This window comes from Salvelinus namaycush, chromosome 35, assembly GCF_016432855.1.
Source record: "Salvelinus namaycush isolate Seneca chromosome 35, SaNama_1.0, whole genome shotgun sequence".
NCBI lineage: Eukaryota > Metazoa > Chordata > Actinopteri > Salmoniformes > Salmonidae > Salvelinus > Salvelinus namaycush.
Window position 1 is genome coordinate 14,735,981 of NC_052341.1, and position 27,542 is coordinate 14,763,522.

Below are 27,542 nucleotides of genomic sequence, written 5' to 3' on the forward strand. Positions count from 1 at the left end.
ATGATGATGATGATGATGATGATGGTGATTATGAAGATGATGACTTGTAGAAACTGAATGTGAAACTTTACAAAAGAAAAAGAAGCCAACTTGATTAATCAAGTAAGATGTAATTAGTCAAAATGTGTACACAGCTATATTCCTTTTTGACTCAGCCTATATATTGTTACTGGCCCTTTAATAAACCGCGGCAGGAGGTGGGAGAGGTGGTTCTCAGAGAAAGGAGTGGGAAGGACTGTTTTGTGCGCCACTGCACTACAAACTTGACGGACGTACATGAGGACAGCGCACCGATAACTTATCTTATTGCTGGGCTGGTGGAAAATTCATAACACTTTGGAGGTGAAGTACTCAGATTTAAAAACTATTTTAACGATATTTGATTCTGTGAAAGGATGAGATCCATTGTCCTTTAATAACAGCGGTTGTGTCCTCTTACTAACGTGACATGTAATCCTGCTCTGTTCAGAGTTCAATTGTGAAATTCAACTTTCTCTTATCTAATTGGAATTTTGTTAACCTCCCTGTCAGGAAATGAAAGTAACATTATAATTGTGGATCTATTTGTATGGTTTGAACTGCTGAACAGCGTGAAGACGTATTTTTCTGTTTCTTTATTACAGTTTTCATATTTTTTTGAGGATCATAACATCTTTCATTTTGCTTTCAAATAGCTTTACTGTTGAATCGGAGGACAAAGTTGGTAGATTATACTTTTTCCTTTTTCATTTCATTTGAATGTCAAATATGTTTGCGGGAAATCCCAGCGCCTTGCAGCTTGTTCGGTTTGACTGGCTGGTTCCTTATGGGAGATCGTAGTCCATTGTGCGTTAACTATGAACCAACCATACAGGCTAGGATTTCCCTTTTCTCTTTATCAATGTCTGTAACTCTACCCACCGCAGAGTATGTTCAAAATATCTTATCATCTCGGTTAGTTTTGATAAGACCCCCATCATTACAACAATTGAACCTCACCTTGGGTGAGCTGCTTGTCTGAAAGTTGTTGCCTGCCACTTTAAATCAATGACCTATGGGATTAATGTATGTATTGCGTAGGCCCTTTGTTACTGCTATAGTACAGTAGCGTGTGCTGGCTGCATTACTTGAAGCGGGAAATATGTGACTAGTAGGCCCAGGTGCAACATTACTCAGCTCTGCCATCCCGCGCCCGGCCGTTCACACACAGGCATGTTGTTTACAAGCTGTTTTGAAGTCTTGGGTGGACAGATCTGTGAGAAGATCAAAGTAATGTGAGCTACTTGATTCCTCCTTTTATTATATGAACTTTAATTGAGCATAAGAGGATATAAAGAGGCTTAAATGTTTATTTGAGATTATGAAGTAGTTTATTTTGAGAGAAAAACAACACATTGACGCTCCAAATCACTAGTTTGTTAATATTGTAGATAGAATGTTCTGTAGGACTTGGCTATATGCTTGGCTTAATCTGAAAATGAAAGATGTGGTAATAGTGCATCACTGATCCAATAGTATGACAGGTTACATAACAATTACTCTACATGGGGAAACAATGAGCATCATCATCTCATGCCATTTTAACATGATTAGAAATGTACAAAAAGCTAAACAAACTAGCCTGGAGTTGTTCTGAGTTGATGCTTTTGTTTATTATTAAATGTTTTCCCTGAGTGTGTCTCTTCTTCCACAGCCAAATTGTATGTTTTTCCAGTTCATTATATATGCCCTGAGGCAACTTGGCACCCCTCTTGTTCCTTGGTGGATGGGTATCACATCAGCTGAGTGATTTCGATTAGCCCTGATGGATAATTACAGGAACTGGTATTGTGTTGTATTTGAGTCATCATGTACTGTAAGTATTTAGGGCAATTATCAGCTATAAACAGTATCAGCCATAACATAGCCCCCAATTGACCACGTATTTTCTCAATACAAGTTCAGTAAGTATGCATGTATGCCTCCCTTCTAGTAGCAACTGCTATTCTAAACAAAAGTATTGAGACATGTTGACAAATGAGCTTGGTTTGGTGTTGGGTTGCACTGCTTTATTTGAAGCTGTGTGATTGATGGTGTCTGGGTCTCTTGGTAACCCCTCTCTACTCAGCTGTACTGGATTCTAAGGTCAGTGTTTGGCATTTAGCAGACAACCTCACCCCATGACACCTGGAGAGGAGATGCAGAAGAATGGGAAACTGAAAGTGGTGCAGTGTGGGTGTTCTAGCTCATGGACAGACAGACCAAAGCTGAACTAGAGGAGCTGTGTGCCTGTCCTCGCAGGCTTTCTAGCTGAGCTTTAGGGAGAGTGATACTGCATTGATGTTCACACTTCTCTCCCCCGTTCTCTTTATATCATTCTCTACTAACCAACCCTAACCTTCTATCGATCTCTTCCTTCCCTGCTCTCCTCTTACAATTTGGTGTGCTGTGTGGACAGTTGGCACACACTCCAGACCCCTCAACTCTGTCTCAAAAGCCTCTCTTGGTCTCCCGGTGATCGTTCCATCCCAATCTATTGTGTCTATTAGTGTGTGTCATCTCTCCCGGAGTCTAGCTGCTTTATAGCTGCATGGGACCTGCTGCCTGCTGGTCTGTGTTGTGAAGGCTGAGGCTCCTGCTGGCTGCTGCACAGTAAAGGGGCTCAGCTGGCTACCTGCCCAGTTCTGCTCTGCACTTCTCTGAGGTCATACTCTCCCTACAGTCTGCAGCACTGGAGAAGGAGGGAGGGAGGATTCAGACGCATTGACCACGGCTGCTTTTCATAAAACCGCTGACTTCAGGCGTCTTTCAGTCAAATTGTGTACATTTTCTTGAGTTGCCAAACAAATTCCCCAGTGATTTGACCGTGAGTCAACGAGTTCAGTGGAAGTTGCATTGTCCTCAAAGTGATTCTTAGGGCTGTAGACTGATACTCATGGCCTATAAGACCAATTTGAGTAATGGTTTTCTGTGTGCACTTGTTTGTGTATCCTACTTGTGTATTATTGATTTATGTTTTAGTCAAACATATCTGTTTGTGCTTCTTGTGGTCAATTTGCCATCTACAAATGATTTGTAATTATGTTCCTGCACGGGGCTGAATCTAGTTGCTGATCCCTGTCCTAGGGTAAGATGAGAATACCCCTGCTATAGGCCTTGCTAGTGTGTGCACAAGTTCTTGTGTTTGATAACAGGTTACTCGTCTTGGTTATATTCCCTCCTGTTGATCTTGGACAGTACTGGAGTCCCAGACAAGGGATATTGTGTCTTGCACAATTACAGGAACTACCTTTCTCCTGAAAGGGAAGCAGATGCCTTTGAACTTCGAGACGTCTTGTCGAGGCCATATAACCGTCGAACCCTTTTCAACATTGAAGTAAGAAACAGTTCAACTTGAACATTTTGTGTTTGAACTTTACCTGTTTGAACTTAAGTGTTGAACTTCATTTTTATGGGCCTTAGCTATCTTCACCTGCTGGAACTTGAATGAGTATGAAATGTTTCTGAAATTGCAAGTTGCCTAATTTATAAACCTTGCGCCAGTTTTTAACACAAGTTGGCATTTATAAAAATGTAACTCGACTTGAGAATGTGCTCACCTCCCTGCAAACTTTAGACCACGCGTACGCACATCTGCGAGTTGTTGCAATATTGCAAGCTGGCAAGTAAGTATCTTGTGCAAATGGGGGAAATTATGAAAAGCATCCATAAAAATAAACAGGGAAAGGTATTAACAAGAATGCAACAATTTGCCGTTTACTGAGAAGAGAACAAACAATTACACATAGGAATCTTATAATTAGACAAATAATTTTCCAGTGTAATTGCAAAAAAATGTATTTGCCTGCCCTACAATGTTTCACAATTCGCGTTCAGTCCATCATATTTCGGTTGGGGGGAAAAGTCCATGCCAAACATTGTTGAATTCAAACGTTCAGCTGACAAGTCCACAACAATTTGCCATTGTTTTCTCTTTCAGAAACTGACAATCCTTTTCCAGGTACAGCATAAATGACTGCTAAAGATTGAAACATTCTGACAATACAGTAAATAGACCAGTAGCTTATGTAAAATATTTAATAGTATGGGTAGGCCACTGTATTGCTGTGAGATAGGAGAGAGACATCGTTGCCTATTTAATCTTAGAGCCTAAACAGAAGCAGGACATATAAACACAATCTATTGATAAAGTTAAATATTGAACAACAATCCTTCTTTTGCATGCTGTGGCCTAATGCCAATAGTTCCAAATTATACAGCAAATAAAGGGCATTATTGTCACCATAAGGTGACTGAGTTTTCCAGGCAGAGTTTTAATGCTCGTTCACTCATGCAGGTTTACGACAGGTCTGTTGTATAACGGGAAACATACATATTTATGCCATGAATCTTTTATAAATGTATTTACGCAACTGTTATGGACGCTGTCAACTGAGATTGTAGTTAGCTAGCTAACCCTTGGAAAAAGGCAACCACATTCCAGCTCTTGTCGTCACTAGGCTGTAATCCTATGACCCTCCTCTGAGCTACCTGCAGGGTTCTCCTGTGGCTCTAACTCTAGTGCAGTGGCTTATTACACGTGGTAATTTCTCGTCAACAAAAGTAATGGCCATGTCCGAATACCCATACTTTCGTTCTAAATAGGCCATTTGATTATGCGGAAAAGAAAAGTGTAATACCGTGCGATATTTAGAAAGTCAACTATACTTTAAATGCCCGGATGTCATACTCTTTTCTAACTAGTTTTTGTTCTCCTTAATAAAATGACTGCGTATTGCATCGTAGGTTACATCTTTGAAAACAAGTATTTTTTGGGAGGGGGTGGGGATTTCTGTTTTCTTACTGAGAAGTATTTCTTGTTCTCTTGGCCTTCGTCAGCGCTTTTAAACTAAGTACTTAACCATTTCTTTTTATTTCTGAATGTGACGGCACCGGGGACTCGGGCTGTAGCTGCGTTATTGATGCCATGTTCATCTTTTTATTTGAACATGGATTGTTTTAGTTTGTAAACTAGGCTATCTCGGAGCTCCCAAGTGATGCAGCCGTCTAAGGCACTGCATCTCAGTGCTAGAGGCGTCACTACAGATACCCTGGTTCGAATCCAGGCTGTATCACAACCCGGCCGTGATTGGGAGTCCCATAGGGCGGTGCACAATTGGCCCAGAGTCGTCCGGGTTTGGCCGGTGTAGGCCTTCATGAATAAGAATTTGTTCTTAACTGACTTGCCTAGTTACATAAAAAAATATCTATTTCATTTATGGATCAAGCCTTAGAAATAGTCTGCCTATAACCAGCCTGAGTAGGCTTGTAACTCCATTCCTATTCTATTCATAGTTTAGAGAAATTAATGGAATTGGAAACTAGCTATTATCAGGCTGTTGAATTTGGAATAATCCACCTGCACTCAGCCCATCTACTCAGCAAGTCAAGAGCTGCTGCGTACTTTTTACTAAACAGTATGTGCTAAATAATATGCGACGAGGAGCACATAGTATGCTATTTAAGTATGTAGTACGTTAGTATGGGTATTCAGACAAGCCAGTGACAAAAATATTAGTCAAACATATATATATTTTTTTATTTGAAAGATTGTGAGCTTTTCAGTGATCAGCAGAATTTTAATATTAGCAGTACAGATGCGAAGTGCAGTTCTGTACAGCAGGGGGAAGGATGCGCTGAACCTGTTCAGTCTACATCAGCTGGTGCGCTGCGGGGGAGCAAGCGATAAGGCACATCGCGCAGGCAACTCTGGCTTTCCTGTAGCTAACCAGTCACCAGCCTTCTAGTTAAGGGGCCACGTTTAGTTGCAAAACGTTCTCTAGTTAACTACCCTTGCTTAAGAAACACAAGCTGCTTTACGAAATAAAAACAATAGCAGCATTGAGTTTGAAGGTAAAACCACAGTTTAGCTATTTATTTTTTATTTTTTTCCCCCTTGAGTATAGAAAAGTAGGCTGTCTTTGAATTTGTAGTCTTGCTCAACTCTCCCACTTTCTCCACTGCATTTTATAGCCAGGTTCTGCAGCCAATGTAGCCAAGTCTCTCCCTTTCCTCAGAGAAACAGCTTGACAGCTAGCCCTTACCGTTCCTCAGAGAAACAGCTTGACAGCTAGCCCTTACCGTTCCTCAGGGAAACAGCTTGACAGCTAGCCCTTACCGTTCCTCAGAGAAACAGCTTGACAGCTAGCCCTTACCGTTCCTCAGAGAAACAGCTTGACAGCTAGCCCTTACCGTTCCTCAGAGAAACAGCTTGACAGCTAGCCCTTACCGTTCCTCAGAGAAGCAGCTTGACAGCTAGCCCTTACCGTTCCTCAGAGAAACAGCTTGACAGCTAGCCCTTACCGTTCCTCAGAGAAACAGCTTGACAGCTAGCCCTTACCGTTCAACATTTTTATTCTTTCTATTGATCATTGGTTGGCTGGATTTTACATTGATAACTCATATCATGGGCCATTTTAAGGCTTGGCTACTTGCGGACCGGACCGTAAACCATTTGTTAAAAAATGGTAAAACAAGGCTATGTATGGAAGTCAGTGATTTTATGTTTACTATAGGTTCATGAGGCAAAACAAATGTGATGACTAAAATGGTCCACTGTTTTTGTCATTTTGACAACTACACTAAATCATTATTCAAATGTGACTTAATGATATTTTAGTCAAAATGACGTTGACTTAGGGCACCGTAACAGTCAAATTCCACGTGACCGTTTTAGTCACTGTAATTGGGCTCCTTCAAGCTCTGGTACTGCTGATGGTCATTACTAGCTTACCAAACTTGCTAACTGCCTGGTACTCCACACTATTGTCCCTCTAATCACTCTGACATCAATGCAAATGTTTTCAAAAATCTAATCAAACACTTCATGGAAGCCCATGAGGTCATGTTGCGCCACATTTCTGTCGACTATGAGAAGTGTTGATGGGGATCCTCCTCTTTCTAATAGATTCCATCTGCTTTCTAAAGGCTAGGCCTACTATAATTATTTCTCAACCTTGTTAATATTAAGCACATTGCTTATATTTACAACAGGAATATAGCCTACCTGGCTGGCATTAAAATGAACCATGGGAAAAGCGTCCTCCATTCGCTATTTAAATGCATAGATGACATGTCTTTTTTTCCCCCCTGCTTCTTTCTTGAGACCGGTGCATGATGTGGTCCATTCTAAATCAAAACAAATTTCACACGTGTATATGTAAAGACAAGATTAAATCAAGAATAGTCTGATGGGTGACAATATTAGCCTATCACTTGTGAATGATATATTATCACTTGTGAATGATTCCCAGCTTGTGTAGTAAGGCATGAAACAGCGCATGCCTGTTTTTGGTGACATTTTCTAATCATAGTCGCACACCTCACGTAACCTGGCCTATATGTTTTAATAAGGTTTGTATCACAACTAAAGTGGCCAAATAACTTCTTTTAAAAGTAAGCACAATCTGCTTTACAAGGGGTGTAGAGCCTAACTGGCATACATACGCAATGTGTGCGTTTCATGTTTGGGGAATATCATTTTCACCATAAAAATGCACCTTTATAATAAAAGCATTACATGCATAATTGCATTTGCGGTCACTTTTCGGAATGGTGTTTTCCTGCTAATTGATTGCATTTTGGAACATTCAAGCTGTCACGCCCTGACCTGAGATATCTCTGTTTTCTTTATATTTTGGTTAGGTCAGGGTGTGACTAGGGTGGGTACGCTAGTTTTGTATTGTCTAGGGTTTTTGTATTGTCTAGGGTTTTTGTAGGTCTAGGGGTTTTTGTAATTCTATGTAGGCCTGATATGGTTCCCAATCAGAGACAGCTGTTTATTGTTGTCTCTGATTGGGGATCATATTTAGTTAGCCATTTCCCTTTTGGTGTTTGTGGGATCTTGTCTACTTTGAGTTCCCTGAGTGCACACCTGTAGCTTCATGTTTCGTTTGGTTGTTTGTTGTTTTGTTTAGTGAGTTTCTCTTTATAAAAAATATGTGGAACTCTACTCACGCTGCACCTTGGTCTCATCTTTACGACGAACGTGACACAAGCTTATAGTCAGTCTACTGCCTTGCGCACATTGCTGCGCTTATAATGGGAAGAAATTGCCTAATAGTTTATCAATATTTTAAGCTAAACATTTTGATCTGTTGCATCAGCCTCATTGCTTTTAAAAAAATGTTTTGATGCAAAAGGTTGTATTTAATTTGGGATCTATCGCATCTCACAACTGTCCCAGACTTTGCTTGGAATATTTATTTCTCGCATAGAATAGTTCAACTTTTGTACTATGGGGGATAGTAGAATGACCTAGGTTTGTTAGGCCTATTCATCTTGTCTGACAAAGTAAATGTGGACTTTTTTTTTCTTTCTTTTTTCCCCCCCCAACATCTTCAATATTCAGGTGCGTCCCCGACGTGCCTGTCTACACTTGTAGCCTGTGAGAACGACCCGAGCACATGATGGGCATTAGCTCAATTCTTATTAGCTATCTAAGAGAGCCATGTGAGGGAGAGGTACTTTGGAGCACGCAGCCAGAAGATGGAAATTATAATTGTTATTTTCAGCCCAAGGGCACAATGGACACTGGCTGCAAAAGGCATGGAATTTTTTTTTAGGGGGCGTTAAGGCCGCACAAAGGGGATGCCACCGGGAAATTGGAGGCATGATCAAGTACTTGTCAAATTGTAAATGAGAGACTGATGAAGTGCGTGCAGCCTGCTCAAAAAAAACAAAGCATTGCTCATGTCTTTCATGCAACTTTTTTCAAATCATTAATCATATTATGCAGCCTTAGAATGTATTAAAAATCAGAACTAAAGTGTCATAACTCTAAATGAAGCATAATAGGAGGACCTTTTTCTTTTGGTAACCGCTCGACACACTCCCTCAAATCGACTGGAGAAAATATCCTTTCTATTTTATTCAGCCATCTTCTGTTGTATTCTTCGTACTATAAAATAATGACACATAATTCTAAGCAAATCTTGTCTGCTAAATAAACTAGTGTAGCCCACAGCTGTATGGCATTCTGTTTTTCTGAAATAAAACATTTCTTTATATCATGCTTCTATAGACCTGTCCTTAAACAAATCATGGATTTGTGATGGTGTAGCCTATATTAAACGAATTGATTTAAAAAAAAAAAATTATGTAGATGTTCCAAAGGTCTGCATCAGCGGCTTGTAGGCTGTGTGGAAGCCAGGAGATGCAAAATGTGTTTATTAATTAACGGTCAATTACCGTGAGATCAGCAGTTATTTGCTTGACAATCACCGACTGACAATTTTCATGGCTGCCACAGCCCTACTATGACTAAACAAAATGATCACTGGTTACAACCCCACCAAATGCCTTGGGCCATGCCGTAAAGGACAGAGTTTAGCCAGGGATAGGTAGGATGATACTCAGAAGCTAGCTGGCTCTTAGCGCTGTGTTGAGATGCACCTGATTCTATACGGTGCATTCCAAAAACCTACCTGCGTTGGTTACGGTCAATGTAATTTGACAAGCATTTAGATACATTTCCAGCCAAACCGGCTGTGTATGAATCTGTGGTTCAACACTACTCCGGGCTGTTGTATTCAGTTTCTGCTTGACAAGATTGATTGTGATCTAATGGTTGTAGGACTACTGGTTCTACTGTAGCACTTGACCATCAGCTATTTTACACAGCTTCTACAGTACAGTTTTTAGCCTGAAGTCTAGGTTTGAATGACTCATTATTATGACAAGTGTTTAGAGAATGGATGTGGAGAAGCTGTGAAATTTCAGATAATACTACCTTATTAGCATGTCCTGAGCTAGCTCAAAAGTAAAGACAAAAAATCATGTAATTTTCTCAGGGTTAGTCACGTTCTGAGGCATCGTCAGTAGTTTGTGGGACTGCCACTTGTCACAGTACAATACATTCCTTGCTTCACCATGAAATGACACAACTCGACACACCTGTACTACTCTGCTCTACCCATTCACTGGAATCTGTCACTGAACACCTGAACCGCCCAACATGTTTTGAAACATTTGTCACAGCCACCCAGTGATTTGAGCATTCCAGTGAGGACTCCACCTGAAAGGAGATGCATACCTACAGCTGGAGTCATGAAACCCAATCTCGACCCAACCTCACCAACACTCTCTTGAGAAAGAGAACCCTGAGTCTTTATGTGATCTCATTTTTGTCTCCATAAATTGGGTCTTTAGTCCAAAAATGGCTGACTTTTTGGTGGGGGGGACATCACTGTCTCTTCAACCAAATTGAACAGTGTTTTAGGGGAGTGTTTGTGTTCTCATGGTCATTACAATATGTAATTGATGCAGTAGTGTTTACACTTTTGTAGATTCCAAGTTGAATTGTCCCTCCTTATGGTGGGACTCGGTTGTCTGTGTCCTGATTTGATAAAAGGTCTCTATGGAGACAAGGTTAACCATTAACCCTGACCGGGTTAACTCCCTTCAACTCTGACACACCACCACTGCTGTGACTGGCCTAGTAGTCGGGCAGTTGAGCAATATGTGTAGGCTAGAGGAGTCTTATGTATTCAAAACACACATTGTGCGGAGTAGTGTGCATCTGGTCTGTCCATCAGAGTGAAATGCTATGGTCTGTTCACAGTTCAGTGGTTCTCCATTGTTCCCTCTCATCGTTCTCTCCCTCCGTATGGGCTTAGAAACCGGTGGTATCTCTCAAGCGTAGGCTTCAGCTGCTGAAAAGACAAAGGAATGCCGTCATCTCTCCCCAGTGGTCTCCTCTGTGCTAGCCTTGGACACTCCAATAGAGGGCTTATCCATCCCGTGACTCCTAGACCACTGTGCCCCTAGGCCTGTCTATATAGGCAGAAGTAACACTACCCTGATGACTTAATATCTCTAATATTCCTTTGTCTGTCAGCAGTATCCTTGTCATGCATTTCCTTTTACTCTGGGTGAATATGAATAGAGGGTGTTCTGGGGCTGGACTGGCCGGATATGTGCGCTGGGTTGGTTCTCAGGAGATGGCTGTGTGTGTGTCCTGTATGTGGAACCCCGTTAAGGTTTGGCTCCTGTCTCTCTTTTACACTGGAAGCACTGCTTTGTTTCTTTTTGATCTGGGTCCATTGTGATCTCAGTGACTTTGTCGGTTCGTCAGTTCCACTGGCTTTGTGGTAGCCTATAGGGACAGACTGGGGCAGTGTTTGTGTGTGCTTGTTAGCCGTGAGAGAACGTGTGTTTACATCTCTGTAGTGACGCCTCAAGCACTGCATTAGACCGCTGCACCACTCGGGAGGCCCAACTAGCTACTCATTATGTGATCAAGATTAGCGATTCTACCTCTCGCTTTGCTCAAACACACTAACACTCAGTGCTGTGTGTGTATGCGTGCGCACTGTGCAAAGCCTTTATGACCCTTGACCTCCATATGGGGCTGTGTGAGTAAGGAGCTGTTGATGGACTGAGTTTATTGCGCCCACACACACACACTCTTATAGCCTGCGAACTAGTAAACATACATGAAGACATTCTCCCAGAGCTCTACTGCATGTTGTCTCACTGTCGTCAAACATAAATCGTTTATTGTTTCCAGGAAATCAGACCTGCTTGTTAGTTGAATGCCAAATACACACAGAGAAAGATGGTGAGGATAGTTACAGTACAAGGAAACAGAATGAGACTGGGTGATAAGAGTGGTATGTGGGTAGAAGAGGGACTCGTCTGGCTGATCATGAGCTGCCCACTGATTTTGTGATTAAGTGCCACAGTGTCTCAAAGTATTTGTCTCTATCCATTAGATGTGACACTCTTGGTGCATTTCCAATGAGGATTTACCCCAGTGTTTTATCCATGTCTCACTGGGCCATGGCTCCGGTGGACCTGCTCTAACTTGGGGCGGAAGCAAGGCCACTGGTACTTTTCAGCTCTCAGCCATTGTTAAGTAATTAACTGTCAACTTAAAGGAAAAACGCTCACACACTGAAATGTTATTTGAGTTTTAATGTATTTTTTTTTAGCGGCAGAGGTCAGAACAAACGGACAACACAAGTTTTTAGTGTCGCACTCCTGATGGAAACACAATAACACTAGAGCATACATTAACGTAAAACACTGTTGTAAGTCTTAATGGAAAACACCATCTGTCTGAGTATCTGTTCAGCAGGATCTGGCTGGATCAATGCCACTGGTTTGCATCACATTGATCATATTCCTCCATCCTCCCCTGGCAAATGTGTCCTATTACCCAGTCCTCCCCTGGCAAATGTGTCCTATTACCCAGTCCTCCCCTGGCAAATGTGTCCTATTACCCAGTCCTCCCCTGGCAAATGTGTCCTATTACCCAGTCCTCCCCTGGCAAATGTGTCCTATTACCCAGTCCTCCCCTGGCAAATGTGTCCTATTACCCAGTCCTCCCCTGGCAAATGTGTCCTATTACCCAGTCCTCCCCTGGCAAATGTGTCCTATTACCCAGTCCTCCTCTGGCAAATGTCACATCCCTATCATCCAGCTGTCTCCCGGGGAGAAGGCTGTTTGGCGTGTGTGTTTGTGGGTGAGCTGAGGCCTGTAACCCATCCCCATCTGCTGGGCCTGAACTGGGCATTCCTGCAAAGTTGCATGGAATAAAACGTGTGTGTGTGTGTGTGCGCACAGTATGCTGGTCAATTTAGTCAGGTTCAATTAAATCAACCCAACGATGTAGTGATTTTTCAGCTTGTCAAACTGCTGTGAATCTGTATTATGGCTGTAGTAAAGAGATGTTTGTGAGGCTGTCTGTGTTGTCTTTGGGGCCAGGTTTTGTTGACATCTGCTGGTGTTTTTGAAAGAGCGCACCTTGCTGTTTTTATTATCTCATTCTTGTCAGTGAGAGAGCGAGCTGCTCAGTTACAACTCCATGAGTTTCACTGTAACTGTGTGCTAATCAGCAGTAGCTGCTGCGTTGGCTGAATGGATTATGCACTGTACAACGCTGGTATCTGCTTATCTTTCTGGTGATTTGTCAACAACAAAATCAGCTGCTGCTCCGCTCATTCTGGGGCACAGGCAGAGCAATCGAGCTGTCATGGGGGAGCACTCTGCTTGTGCGTGGCTCTCCCATTTGGAGGGAGAGCCAATCAATGTTCCAATGTCCAGTAACATCGTAGTGATAACGTCACCTAAGTTTTGATGAAATGGCACATTGTCATGATGGTCTTTTTCCTACTACAAGGGAAACGGTAGCCTAATTCTGTCAGTAGTATGGGCATCTTTTCCAATCTAATAAAGTTTTGGTTCCAGCTTCTCCTTTTATGCAAAAAGGTTCTATTGAAGACCAATGTCCATCCATAGTGAAGCAGCTGTTAGCCTGTTGAGTGAGTCCATCCCCCTGGCCTGTATCCTCTTAGCTGCTGCTTAGGCCTCTCTGATAGAGGGAGGGGTTCAGATCAAACCTACATTTTATGTCACATGCTTCGTAAACAACAGGTGTGGACTAATGCAGAGAGAAAGAAAATGGAGAAATAATAGAAAAGTAAAACGTGTACTAATAGATACACTTATTAATCTCTCACACACTCGATCCCCTTCTGTGCCTCTCTATGGGGATAATGACAGCAAGCGCTGCATGCAAGACTTGGAGGACAGTGTAAAAGCATGTGTTAACTGTTGGCATGCGTTCCTCCTGGGCAGGGAGTGCGGGAGGGTAAAATGGTAATATGCCACTCTCCCTCAATTTCCACCCCTACCCTATTATGTTTCTCTTTGGTGCCCCTGTCTGTCTTTCCTTTAGAAAGTCCCTGTTACTCCACAAGGGCAGGGTGGTACGCCTCCTATCCTTGGCTGGCCTCCGGCCCTCTGTTGGCTTGGCCCTTAACCTCTCTGGGGTAGGTGGGACGCAATCGAAATAAGGCAATCGAACCAAAGGCTTCCGCATGCTTTGGTTCGGCTCACGCCTAGCCGCGAACGAGTGTGACTTGGAAAAAGTGTTGACTGACAAACACTTCATTGAAGAATGAATTTGATGAATGGACGTCGACTTCGACTCCGAAGTCTTCGACTTCCCTTGAGAAATAATTTGTGCACGAACAGCCAACGAAACCGTTGTCCAAGACCAAAATGTACAAAAATGTCGTCATAATATATGTTCTGGATGGGAAGCATGTGACTCCTTTAGGAGGGAATGAGCGGTGGCGACGTTTGTCACACAGGATGTTATTCATAGAGGTACAACGGAGGGGAATCCAGAGGGAACGCCAGGGGATCATCTTGTACAGAGGGAGATTTTGACAAGACTGAAACATCATGTTCATCATCCATTTGATTGCTGGTAGCAGGTTTCTAAAAGCAGTGAACTAGCGCAGCGTGGGGAGGCAGGCAGACTAGTAGTGAGTCTGTTTGTTTTGGAAGCCCCTAGCTGCTGACTAATGGCAGGATATGGAAAGATTAAAAACATCTCTCTCCTGCAGTCCGCCACAGGACCACGTGGCTGAAATGTGTTACATGAGATCAACAGTTAACGGTTAGCTAGCAGTGCAGTGGTGAAGATATAACAAGGGATGAACAACAATAAGCTAACCGCAAGTTACATGAGATGGATTTGAACCATGACGCTGTGGGAAATGGGTAGTGGGGCGGGTGTGGAGGGTAGGGTGTGTGTGCTGGAGAGGGGGCCACACAGAGTAGAGTAACACACTGCTGGCTAGTTGCTGGTTGAGGCACGCTGACGTTATGTTCCCCTGTTGAACATGCTCCACCTAATGCTCCTGTGGGTTGTTTCTGTGTGCATGAGGCCCGTTAGGTGGGTTTAGACACACACTTCCTATAGTGTTCCTGCTGAGGTGGGTCTATTTACCCAGTCAGCTGTCCAGGCTTGCCTTGCAGAACTCTCTACATCACTTCACCATGCTGTCCACCAACCTCCTGTATTAATCAGGTAGCCCACACAGACAGGGATAATGATAATGTTACTATACCGCTCTCTTGCCCTCAGCCTGACCCCCATGCTATAGGCTAAAGTGGAGTGTTTCGTATTTGCCACAGGCTATTGACCTTTTCGAGTGTTTTATTCTACAGGTCATCAGGGTCAGGATAGCCGTGTTCGTTTAAGTTGTCAATTCAGATTTTTTTTTAAACTAGCGTAAAAATTGCTCTAGTTCAAAGATTTTTCTCACTCACTTCGACTTTAAACGCATTGAGTGAGCGTTGTTGTAAACAAGCTTAGCTGTGGCTTAGCTGTGGACAAACCCTACAGGGATTGACCCTTGACCTCCATATGTTATGTAAAGTAATTATTTACACATTCTGTTTGCTGATAGTTAGTGATGCCTTAGTCAGTACGGACCAGGAGCTGACAACACCATTTCGCCATATAGGGAGGGGTATTTCTCTCGCTCTTTATTTCCATAGTTCTTTCTCTCTCATTAGTCATATGAAGGCTAGCCTCAGATAACATACCAACCCATTTGGTTGTGAAGATAAACTAGAACAGGTTATGGTGACAATGGCAAGTAACTACTCTGAGCACAATGGGACATTACGTAGACAAAATACTTTGTGTACATGTGACACTGCCCAGAATAACGATTGTTTACATGGCCATTATCAGATTATACCTGATATGATATTGACATCATTCTACAACGCTGCCTACGTACATCGCCCTGAATTCACCATGTAAGAATACTGTTAGATATTTCCTGGAAACATATCCAGGTCGCAATATTGGTCAATAATTGTTTGGCTTAGATTCAATGGTTTGTATTTAAGTTACAGGAAGGTATATGTCTTTCCATCAAAACATGATAAAGAAGCAATGTGCTAGTCAGGTCTACCTATTATTACCCATATAGGTTGGGTTACATGTCTGTTTCACCGCTGACCTACAGTAATGTCATTCATGATGCAGTTCCATATAGGAGTTACACCAGTATTTTATCCAAAAGGCCCAGAATTTTCTGTTTCCATCTAAGCGGGCCGACACCCAGTGTCTCACTGGGCCATGGCGGAACTGCTCTCACTTGGGCCAAAGCCAGGCCACGGGTACTTTTCAGCTTTCATTTACTTAACAATGGCTTAACAACTGAACACATTCTCACAAAACGGTTTGATTATTTACATTTTAGTCATTTAGCGGACACTCTTGTCCAGAGCAATTTACAGTAAGTAGCGAGTGGATACTTTTAAAATGTGTTTATTTTCCAGTACTGGACCCCCGTGGGAATCGAACCCACAACCCTGAAGTTGCAAGTGCCATGCTCTACCAACTGAGCCACACGAGACCGATTTTAAGGGGAAAGGGGGGTACAGGCAGTTAACCCACTGTTCCTAGGGCGTCATTGAAAATAGGAATTTGTTCTTAACTGACTTACCTCGTTAAATAAAGGTAAAATAAATAAAAAATGTATTCAACTGAAATGTGTTTTCCGCATTTAACCCAATTATGCAGAGGTTGTTGATTCTGCTCTTCACAAGTTCTCACACTGTCAGCCCTAGCTATAGAAACACAATTTCCTTAGTTTAACATAAGGGTGTACAGAGCAGCATGTTGTGATATGTTTGGACCTGCAGGGCCCATTAAGGTCCCTGATGGCACCGGAGTTCTTTGACACTAAATTGTGAACTTGTTGCCTTTGTTGAATTAATTTGTAATTGTATTGATGGGCCGTAACAGCTTGCAGCAGCCCCATCCTCCTAATGACATTAGCACCTCAATATGGGTTGTTTGTCAAGGCGGGTGAGTGATGGGGAGGGATGGGGGTAGGGGAGATGAGGGATTTACCAGTTCATGGTTAACAAAACAGGAATACTCTCATTGGTTAAATGGATTAGGCTAGTTATAGCTTTTCACTACACCCTAGTAGTAAGCATGTGGCCTCAGTTTTCCAAAATATGTTTTGCCAAATCGATAGTAATGATCTCATGTGCTTGCGTGTACAAGGCATCGTCCAGATGTGATATTAACTAAACATGGGTAATGTAATATACCATGTCTAACATAATTACTGTGTTAGGCCATGAAATAGTTTACCCGAACATGGCTGACACATGTTGGTAGTATGAGCAATGGTTGTGGAACCATAAAAGGAAACTACATTTTTTGTTGTTGATTTGAGCTACTTATGGAGCAAGAATGTCAACTTTTTAAAAATGTGTTTCTTATTAACAGTTAACAGCCTATAACATTGTTAATGTAAACTAAAATGTGACTATGCCCAGTCAGAATTCAATATTTAACAGGGCATAAAGTATGTTACAGTGACTCTGCAGTTGCGTAAGATCCACTACTGTTCACAATACACCACCAGCACCTTCCCTTCCGCCTAGTGAAAAAGTCATGTTCTCTCTCACTCTCTCTCTCTTTCCTTTGAAAAATGTAAAGGGCCCAAAAATACAACTAGCATAGTTGTGGACTGCGACGTGTGCTTGTTTCTCTTCAAGGTGGTCCAGCTGTGAAAGGAGAGACGGAAGATTGACTTGACAACAAGGATGACATTTCCAAAGAGGGATAGTAATCGGTGCGGGACATGATTGGAACATGGTTGTAGGATTGTGGCCTAGCTGGTAAACCAGGAGGACTATCAGAGTAAGAGGTTGATTGTGTGTGATATAAAAGTTAATGGGGACGTTTCTGGTTAACAGTACAAGCTAAGCTGTACTGGGCTGGCCGCTTTACGCATCCACCATAGTTCTAGGAACCAGGCTAGAAAGGAAAATGTGGAGAGAAAAATATCCAAGTTAGCACAGTATGGGTCAGGTTAGCCTTATAGTATGAATCTGCCATTTTATGATGTCATCCTCTATGTTGGTGCCCTGGCGCTGTGGGCAAGCATAAGAATCTGTTAATCATTCATAGACCTTTCTGCCAGTTGGATCTGCTATCATGTGATGCTTTGAGTGCTTAAAGTTGCACTATGCAGAAATCACTCCGCCATTTCCTGGTTGCTAAAACTCGAATAGTTTGCATAATTTCAGTTTGTGACAAAATCAGATAGCATAGTGTAGAGAATCATTGTACCATCTAAACCACAGTGAAATATTTTCCATAGCCAAAAATGTTGTTTCAGCTGTTTGAAGCTGGTATTCAAAACTGAAACTAAAAGACGAAAAAATTAAACTTAAGAACGGGAAGCATAGAAATGTCATACACAGAACAGATGTACTGCTTCTGCTTTTTAGACTTGCTTTCAAGTAGAATGATCGATCTATAACTCACATTTCTATATGAATTTGGTCGGGTGGGTCCAAAAGTTACGTATTTCAACTTTAAAGTGTGTTACATAAAGTCACCATCGCTGGCTAATGCTTTGGCATGATGCTCAGTTTCAAAACACAGATTGAAATAGAACACTCATTCTCATCTCCACCCATTTTAACTAGTTACTGAAATTAATCTGGACACCATATTTGAAGTTGAAACAAAGATTTGCGATGTCATGTGTGTTTCTATAAGTCTGTGGAGTGTAGCTAGCAAGGCCTGCTCAACTAGTCCAGCTCTGAGCCACATTTGAAAGATTACTGAGATGGAATCCAGACCCCGGCTGTGTTTTTAGAACGTGTGGGTGTGGGGAGCAGCATATTTTGGGACATACAGCTTGGTTGTCGATTCCCAAGTGACTACTCTTACCCATCCATGCATGACGTACTAGGCAAAGAATCAAATGGCCTGGCTTTTGTTTTTAGTAGTATTTTTATAGTTGTCTAGACTTTTCACTGAGGTGAAATGGTGCTCAAAGTTAACTGCCCAGCTTTGTCGCCCCTGGCCTGCAACGAAGGGGCTACAAATAGGCAATCGGTTTGGAATGTTTTGAGCTTGATGTGGAATGTCTGTGGCTTCGTATAGCTTGCATGATTTATGTAAACTCATATTGAAAGGATGTAATTGAAGATGACAGTGCTGCCTGGAGTCTTCTCCTCTCCTTTTGTCATGCATGTGATAATGGGACCAAGTGGTAATACTGTTGCGATAAGACACTGCCCCCGAACACACACGGGGGCCCTTATGGGCCATTTCTTATAAGGACACAATGTGTGAGGTTTGGCCCTTTTGATATTTGAAGAGAACCGACTGATCTTTTATCCAGAGTATGAATATCTTCTAATGATGAATCACATCAAACGCATTCCATTGCCTCTAGTTTAGCAGTCCTATTGTGGTCATTCTATTCTACCTCTTATTCCACTCTGAGCTCAACAGGTAGGGACTGAGACATGGGATGTATCCCATATGACACCCTATTCCCTTTATAGTACTCTGATTTTGACCAGAACCCATAAGGGATAGGATTCCATTTGGGACTGAGATGGTTCTATGGCAGGCAGCCATGAGTAAAAGGTGATGTCACCCTGGAGGGGATAAGGGCCACTATTTGAGGCTTACGGGCAGGAAGTTAGCTAGCTGGGCAGCCAAGCAGTACTTGGCCTAAGGTCGCCATGGGCAGAGAACTAGTTAAGGGCAGGGAGAGACACATGGAGTCTTGACTGAAGTCCAGGACAGGGCCCTCTCTGTTGTCAATCCATGTTGCCAAGTCTCCCTAGTTGGCTGCTTCCTTCTGGCCTGGTAAACATGGGCATGGGCACTCTGTGTAGGCTATTACCAGGTAGTAAACTTAACTGCTGTTGTTGAAAGTGACATATTATCCATTGGGAGTAATTTCTTGCTTTTTCAGCCTTATTGAAAATGTCAACCTATTAAATCTTACACTACGATTGGCAAGCAACGTGTTGTTGTATTAAAGTGTTATGATTATATAAGTGGGTTGTCCTTTGCCTGGAGTGGTACACTACACAGCCACGGTCATATGCCTGCACATTAAATGAGACCGAGACGCTGACAGGCTGGCACGTAGAGGAGAAGCAGACTGGCTGGAGGATTGCGTTCTCATGCATAGTGAGTTGTGTAGTAATGTGTCCGGCTAATAATAATAATAGTTAATGATGGATCACCCTGCAGTAATGTAAGCTAGGCCTACTTAAGAGACTCTTAGCCACAATAGCACAATGTGAGGTTTCACAATTGTGTCCCTTGAAAGCTGTGATGACCAAGCTAATTCGTTTGGTTGTTTTGAAACAGTTTGCGCTTTCATAATGGCTAAAGTGTTTCAGTTGTTGGTGAAGACTTAATAGTTTGTATTAAGTTTCTACTTTTGCAAACCTCTTGTGCAGTCATTCATGCTCAGTTTTTGTCTCCTTGCTCATATAGTTTTCATTGTGTTTGTCTAAATGGAAATTCTTTCTTAAGTGGACAAAACCTCTACACACTGAGTCCTAATGACTGAGGAACGATTATTGAATAAAAAGGTTAATCCACAGTAGGCAGACAAGAATATAATTGAATTGTCCTTAGGGATGTTCTGTCCTTTTGAAAGGCGAAGAACTGGGTTAACACAGCTATCAAACACCTGTCTGTTCTCTCTGCTGCTACAGTTGCCTTTTCAGTTGAATCGGCCCTTATTGTCTTAGATGTAAAAGTTTGACGGAGACATTGTTTTGGAATATTGTACCAGAGACCCTTCATCCAGAGGTATGAACACACGAGACCAGAGTAGGCCTGTGAAGTGTGTGTGTGTGCATGCATGCGCTCTGGTTTGAAAACACAAGAGAATGCTTGGATGGCGCCTAGCAGCCACAATTTGAAACTGTTGACGTCACCTAGGCCTACTCATTTGCCTACTAGGCCCTATTGCAGGCTGCTGCCCTACTTGAGGGAAAAGACGAAAAGCCACCAACTTTGCTGATCTGTCCACTCACACCATTATCAAATCAAATCAATTTTTATTTGTCACATACACATGGTTAGCAGATGTTAATGCGAGTGTAGCGAAATGCTTGTGCTTCTAGTTCCGACAATGCAGTAATAACCAACAAGTAATCTAACCTAACAATTCCACAACTACTACCTTATACACACAAGTGTAAGGGATAAAGAATATGTACATAAAGATATATAAATGAGTGATGGTACAGAACGGCATAGGCAAGATGCAGTAGATGGTATAGAGTACAGTATATACATATGAGATGAGTAATGTAGGGTATGTAAACATAAAGTGGCATAGTTTAAAGTGGCTAGTGATACATGTATTACATAAAGATGGCAAGATGTAGTAGATGATATAGAGTACAGTATATACATATACATATGAGATGAGTAATGTAGGGTATGTAAACATTATATTAAGTGGCATTGTTTCAAGTGGCTAGTGGTACATTTTTACATAATTTCCATCAATTCCCATTATTAAAGTGGCTGGAGTTGAGTCAGTATGTTGGCAGCGGCCACTAAATGTTAGTGGTGGCTGTTTAACAGTCTGATGGCCTTGAGATAGAAGCTGTTTTTCAGTCTCTCGGTCCCTGCTTTGATGCACCTGTACTGACCTCGCCTTCTGGATGATAGCGGGGTGAACAGGCAGTGGCTTGGGTGGTTGTTGTCCTTGATGATCTTTATGGCCTTCCTATGACATCGGGTGGTGTAGGTGTCCTGGAGGGCAGGTAGTTTGCCCCCGGTGAAGTGTTGTGCAGACCTCACTACCCTCTGGAGAGCCTTACGGTTGTGGGCGGAGCAGTTGCCGTACCAGGCGGTGATACAGCCCGACAGGATGCTCTCGATTGTGCATCTGTAGAAGTTTGTGAGTGCTTTTGGTGACAAGCCAAATTTCTTCAGCCTCCTGAGGTTGAAGAGGCGCTGCTGCGCCTTCTTCACAACGCTGTCTGTGTGGGTGGACCAATTCAGTTTGTCCGTGATGTGTACACCGAGGAACTTAAAACTTTCCACCTTCTCCACTACTGTCCCGTCGATGTGGATAGGGGGGTGCTCCCTCTGCTGTTTCCTGAAGTCCACAATCATCTCCTTTTGTTTTGTTGACGTTGAGTGTGAGGTTATTTTCCTGACACCACACTCCGAGGGCCCTCACTTCCTCCCTGTAGGCCGTCTCGTCGTTGTTGGTAATCAAGCCTACCACTGTAGTGTCGTCCGCAAACTTGATGATTGACTTGGAGGCGTGCATGGCCACGCAGTCGTGGGTGAACAGGGAGTACAGGAGAGGGCTCAGAACGCACCCTTGTGTCAGTGGCACTGTATTGTCCTCAAAGCGAGCAAAAAAGTTATTTAGTCTGTCTGGGAGCAAGACATCCTGGTCCGCGACAGGGCTGGTTTTCTTTTTGTAATCCGTGATTGACTGTAGACCCTGCCACATACCTCTTGTGTCTGAGCTGTTGAGTTGCGACTCTACTTTGTCTCTATACTGGGACTTAGCTTGTTTGATTGACTTGCGGAGAGAATAGCTACACTGTTTGTATTCGGTCATGTTTCCGGTCACCTTGCCCTGGTTAAAAGCAGTGGTTTGCGCTTTCAGTTTCACGCGAATGCTGCCATCAATCCACGGTTTCTGGTTTGGGAATGTTTTAATCGTTGCTGTGGGTACGACATCATCAATGCACTTTCTAATGAACTCGCTCACCGAATCAGCGTATTCATCAATGTTGTTGTTGGACGCAATGCGGAACATATCCCAATCCACGTGATCGAAACAGTCTTGAAGCGTGGAATCAGATTGGTCGGACCAGCGTTGAACAGACCTGAGCGAGGGAGCTTGCTGTTTTAGTTTCTGTTTGTAGGCTGGAAGCAACAAAAGGGAGTTGTGGTCAGCTTTTCCGAAAGGAGGGCGGGGGAGGGCCTTATATGCGTCGCGGAAGTTAGTATAACAATGATCCAAGGTTTTACTAGCCCTGGTAGCACAATCGATATGCTGATAGAATTTAGGGAGTTTTGTTTTCAGATTAGCCTTGTTAAAATCCCCAGCTACGATGAATGCAGCCTCAGGGTGTGTGGTTTCCAGTTTACAAAGAGTCAGATAAAGTTCGTTCAGGGCCATCGATGTGTGCTTGGGGTGGAATATATACGGCTGTGATTATAATCGAAGAGAATTCCCTTGGTAGATAATGCGGTCGACATTTGATTGTGAGGAATTCTAGATCAGGTGAACAGAATGACTTGAGTTCCTGTATGTTGTTATGATCACACCACGTCTCGTTAATCATAAGGCATACACCCCCGCCCCTCTTCTTACCAGAAAGATGTTTGTTTCTGTCGGCGCGATGCGTGAAGAAACCAGCTGGCTGCACCGACTCCTCCGTTAGCGTCTCTCGAGTGAGCCATGTTTCCGTGAAGCAAAGATGAGATGGTGTCACCATTGACCCAGCAATGAAACACTAAGACAGATTGGCCTGGGTAAGCAGATACTCCTCACCAGGTTCTGAAACGGCCCATATTGTCTGGCTTATTGAGTGATAGATCATAGTGCTGCCAGGTTGCAGATCAAAGTATCTGCTGTGAAATCCAGAGCACTTAAGCAGTACATCATCTCCCAATGGCAGTGCTGTAGGCTTATCAGGGTCCCTGACTCTAATCAAAAGTTCTGAACACAGTGATCAGTCACACCATGCTTTCAGTAATGCAAGTCACTGGTGACCATATGGACGATGTGGCGGTGGGAGTAAGCTTTAAACAACCTCTTAAAGGTGTCTGAACTGAGAGACCCACACAGAGGGAGAGAAAAAGCCAAGACTGAGTTGATCTGCCAGTGACAGAAGGGTGCGAGCAGAACAATAGTCAGTCAGTGACCGTCTGATCTGTTGCTCTAAATTAATCCAAGCTGCTGAAGAAATTATGTTCCTCTCCATTCCTTTTTCCATCCTGTCTTTATCCCTGGCAGCTGGAGCCACTGGGCTCTCAGTATCCTGTGACCGTAGGGTTATGTAACAAAGGGAGGCATGCAGGGGCACAAATGGGAACTGCAGCAGTGGAGCAGAGTACTGTTTTGGCAGCGCGGACTTCAGACGACAGACAGCCGCCTCCTAAAAATTGAAAAGCCAAACTGATTAATATTCCGGCTGCCACTTTTAAACAATATTTCAACATTTTATGGGAGCTTGGAAGTGCCATTTTAAGAAATAAAGTATTGGCATGAATACCAATGTATTACAATCAATGACTTGTGTGTTTCCCCTTTTTTTTTTTTTTTTACTTGGAAGGTTAACGAGTTTCAGTTAAGTGAGAAAGAAATGAACCACTCAACTGGAGGTTTTATTTCAAAGCCCCAGCCTGTCAACAAAAGTTTCCACATTTGAGGCACAGCAGCATAGATTAAGAAAGTTGTCTTGATTCTGTGCCTCAGATGCAATCAGCAGCTATTGGAAATAGTTGCTGTTTACTGTAATTTCCAGTTGTTTGCTTCCAGTCCAAAGGAATAAAATGACAAAGCCACTCTGTGTTAAGTTGTAGTTAGTTTCCATGTTCCCTGCCAACTTTGAGGATCAGAGTTGGTTTGCATAGGTCTTGCAATGTGGTTTTAATGTGTCCTCTCTTCTGTTATTCCCTTAGGTTGATTTGTGGATTATCTGCACCAGACCTCAACATAGCTGTTTGACGGACCACAATGGCTGTGTACTCCAGACACCTGGATCTCTCCTTGCCTTGACAATACAGTTTACAATTAAACGTGAGAAAGACAAACATCTCATAATACTTAGCACCAACCAGGAGTTTCTTTGTTGAACTGTTTCTGTTCTTGTTGAGTATTATATCACTGAGCGACTTCATCAGACATCACCATGCCTATCCTCAAGCAGCTAACCTCGAACCAGTCTAAGCGTCGCTCCCGAGCCGATCTGACTGCAGAGATGATCAGTGCCCCTCTCGGGGACTTCAGACACACCATGCATGTAGGTCGTGGCGGCGATGCCTTTGGGGACACCTCATTCCTGAGTACCCGGTCTGGGGAGCCCCCTAAAGAACCAGCTCCAGAGGTGCAGCAGATCTCCCCTGGACCTGTCCCCAAACCAGGCCTGCTGTCCCGAACCTTCAGGAGCAGTAAGCGCTCCCAGTCGGTGAACCGTGGCGAGAATGCGTTGGAACCCCCTGGTGGCTCGCCAAACTTTGTGAAAAACGCCATCTCACTGCCCTACCTCAACGACGATGATGCGGGCAGGATGGGCGGTGGTCCCCGGATGCCCAAGAGCGTCTCCTCCAGCCCTCTGAAGAAGCTGCCCGAGGTCGAAGGAATCAGAAAACCGGTCAACGGTGCCGCGGCCATGGACCTGGAGTTCGATGAGCGGAACTTCGGAGAACTGACTGACCTGCCACCGTCCCATCTTCGAGGTGGTGGGATGAAGCATGCGGAGTCCATTATGTCGTTCCACATCGACCTGGGTCCCTCTATGCTGGGAGACATCCTCAGCGTCATGGAGAAGAAGGGCTGGGAGGAGGACGACCTGGGATACGAGGAGGGGAAGGGCAGCGAGGGCCGTGGGTCACCCCCCCTCAGTCCTCCCACCACGGAGGACAATGTTGAGGACCAGGTGGATCTACAGCCGCCAGTCAGGCCCCCACGCAGCACCTATCCCCAGCAGAAAATCATGGCAGACCCCCCCAACACCCCTCCCAGGAACTACCACAGCCACCTGGACAGCTGCTCTTTTTCCTCCTCCGGCTCCGCCGCTCTTGAGGAGAAACCACTCCACCACATGCAGGAGGGGGACACGGACAGCGCCAAGTACAGCTCTCCGGGGGTTGGGGGGGAGGATGACAAAGACTTCTCCTTCATGGACGAGGACGAAGATGAAATCAGGGTGTGAAACAAAACAGGGCTGTAACACCACCGACACAGAACGTGATTTATAAAGACACCAGAACATGGTTTGCGAGGACACGGCTGGAGATGCGTATTCTTCATGAGTTTTGAAGCTAGTACAAGCCTGGGAGGGAAGGGTTGGTGCACCTACATTTTTACATATGGATCTATCCAGAGAATCTCTATGTGCACACCTTATTCTGCTATACTTCCTGTATTAGGATTCAATCACTCACCATCTGTTACTGAGCCTTATTCACTCCAGTGTGTGTGTGTGTGTGTGTTCTACAGTTCACGGAAAACAAAATGCCTGTCCTATGAGTCCTTTTACTCTAGCCATTACAGAATTCCACACACACACACACACACACACACACACACACACACTAGTTATTGGTTTGAGGGTTTCCTTTTGTAGAAATACGATCTGTCATTATGATTATCTAATCCCACAGTTCCAATATGTCATCAGTGTGTTTATGCTTTAAGGGGGCACATCTCAAGGATCTCAACCCTCATATCCACTTATATCCAACATGAACATATCCCACCCACACCCCCATTGTCTTTTCATCCAGAGGATTTCCCTTCCCTAACATTCCTTATAGCGCATTAATAAGGAAGGGAAAGCCAACCACCAACCAGCGGTCTTCACACTGTCACATTTTTTAAAAGTGGAAGTATGGAGGTTGACCGAGGTCACTTTTGATCAAACGGCAGTCCTCCTCGAGGGAGGTGTGATGCGTTAGGTGGAGGCCGGGTCATATGATGTAATGGGATGAACGGTATGTTTCTCACACAGCTTTGGAGGAAGGAAGAGGGGAAAAAGAAATGAAGAAGAGAAAAGTATCCCAGGGTTTAGCTAGCGTAGCCGCATAGCCTTGGGGCCTTGAATTAATTGTGTGTGTTGAGTGAAGTGAGAATCGTGAGATGCAGTTAAAATATTGGTTTGTTAATGTTCAGAAGTTTAAGTTTTTTTTTTCTACGTTTATACATTGTATGCACATACATACATAATTGGTCTTCTACATCATTGGTTTGTCTTCTAGCAGGTTCTAAATCAATGTCACAACTTGGTGGTTCATTATTCTAACCATTAGTCAGCTTTAGTGTCAACTGTTCACTTACAATGGACCAGTTTTCTAAACATGCTCTATACATGCCCAACACACTCTGATGTCATAAATGAGCCAACAGTTTCATTTGTTAGTAACTACTTATTGGATGTGCCCTGTTTTAAGTCACCATTTTGATTAAAGGGAGCTTTGTTAAAGTTAGGGTGGATTTTGGAGATTTTAGTTCATCCAAGCCTAAGGTACTATCCAACCCAGTGAGACAATTTAGGCCTTAGCTTTGGAGTTGTTTGTTAGGCCATGAGTCCATGACACTTTGTTAGCTCAGATCAATGGACTCAGTAGAAACATAGAAACACACACAACAACACTGATCTCAGTCATATTTCCCCTGCTAGCACTGCCAAGGTATAGCAAGATGGCTCACTCCCTAAAACACTACTGTACATAAAGAATCACTTTTTTTTTAGTTTTCATGTACATTTTTCTCTCTTTTTTTTGGCTTTACTTATTATTAAGGACAAATGTCAATTTTGCTAAGAAAATTTGCCCTTTTTGTTGCCGCTTTCGTGTCCAGTAGCACTTTTATTGTACATATGTTTTAGAAACCGATTTTAAAAGACAATTTACAGTAGCAGAGAAAGTGGTTGTGAACAAGTGGTGACTGTACAATAGTAGACTGTCATGTCTACAGATGTAGGATCTTAATTTGAGCCAGTTTGCTACAAATAATCCTGCAGCAACAGGAAATGTGAGTTATTATGTGGATTATAATTCATCTACATTTTTGTAGGGGTTGATACATTTTTCATAAGGGGAAATCAGGTCTGAAACTTCAGAAGCCTTTAAACCTTGAATACACTACACGTTTTACATTTCTTGCATTGCAGGAAAGTTCTGCAACAGGGTGATCTAATTAAGATACTATATCTGTATGTGGTCATCTCTTTCCCCA

At 43.1% G+C, this 27,542-nt stretch overlaps 1 protein-coding gene across 1 annotated transcript; it reads left to right on the top strand.

Moving 5' to 3' along the window:
• The first annotated feature begins 250 nt into the window (after positions 1-250).
• cdc42ep4b (CDC42 effector protein (Rho GTPase binding) 4b) lies at positions 251-27,366 on the top strand. Its single transcript, XM_038974997.1, has 2 exons — positions 251-342; positions 24,266-27,366. Exon 2 carries the CDS (start codon positions 24,496-24,498, stop codon positions 25,516-25,518), a length of 1,023 nt encoding a protein of 340 aa, XP_038830925.1. The 5' UTR covers positions 251-342; positions 24,266-24,495; the 3' UTR covers positions 25,519-27,366.
• The last annotated feature ends 176 nt before the right edge of the window (positions 27,367-27,542 follow it).

Bases quoted from the DNA above. Each gene is read 5' to 3' on its own strand.
- cdc42ep4b (XM_038974997.1), top strand. From the start codon at position 24,496: ATGCCTATCCTCAAGCAGCTAACCTCGAACCAGTCTAAGCGTCGCTCC.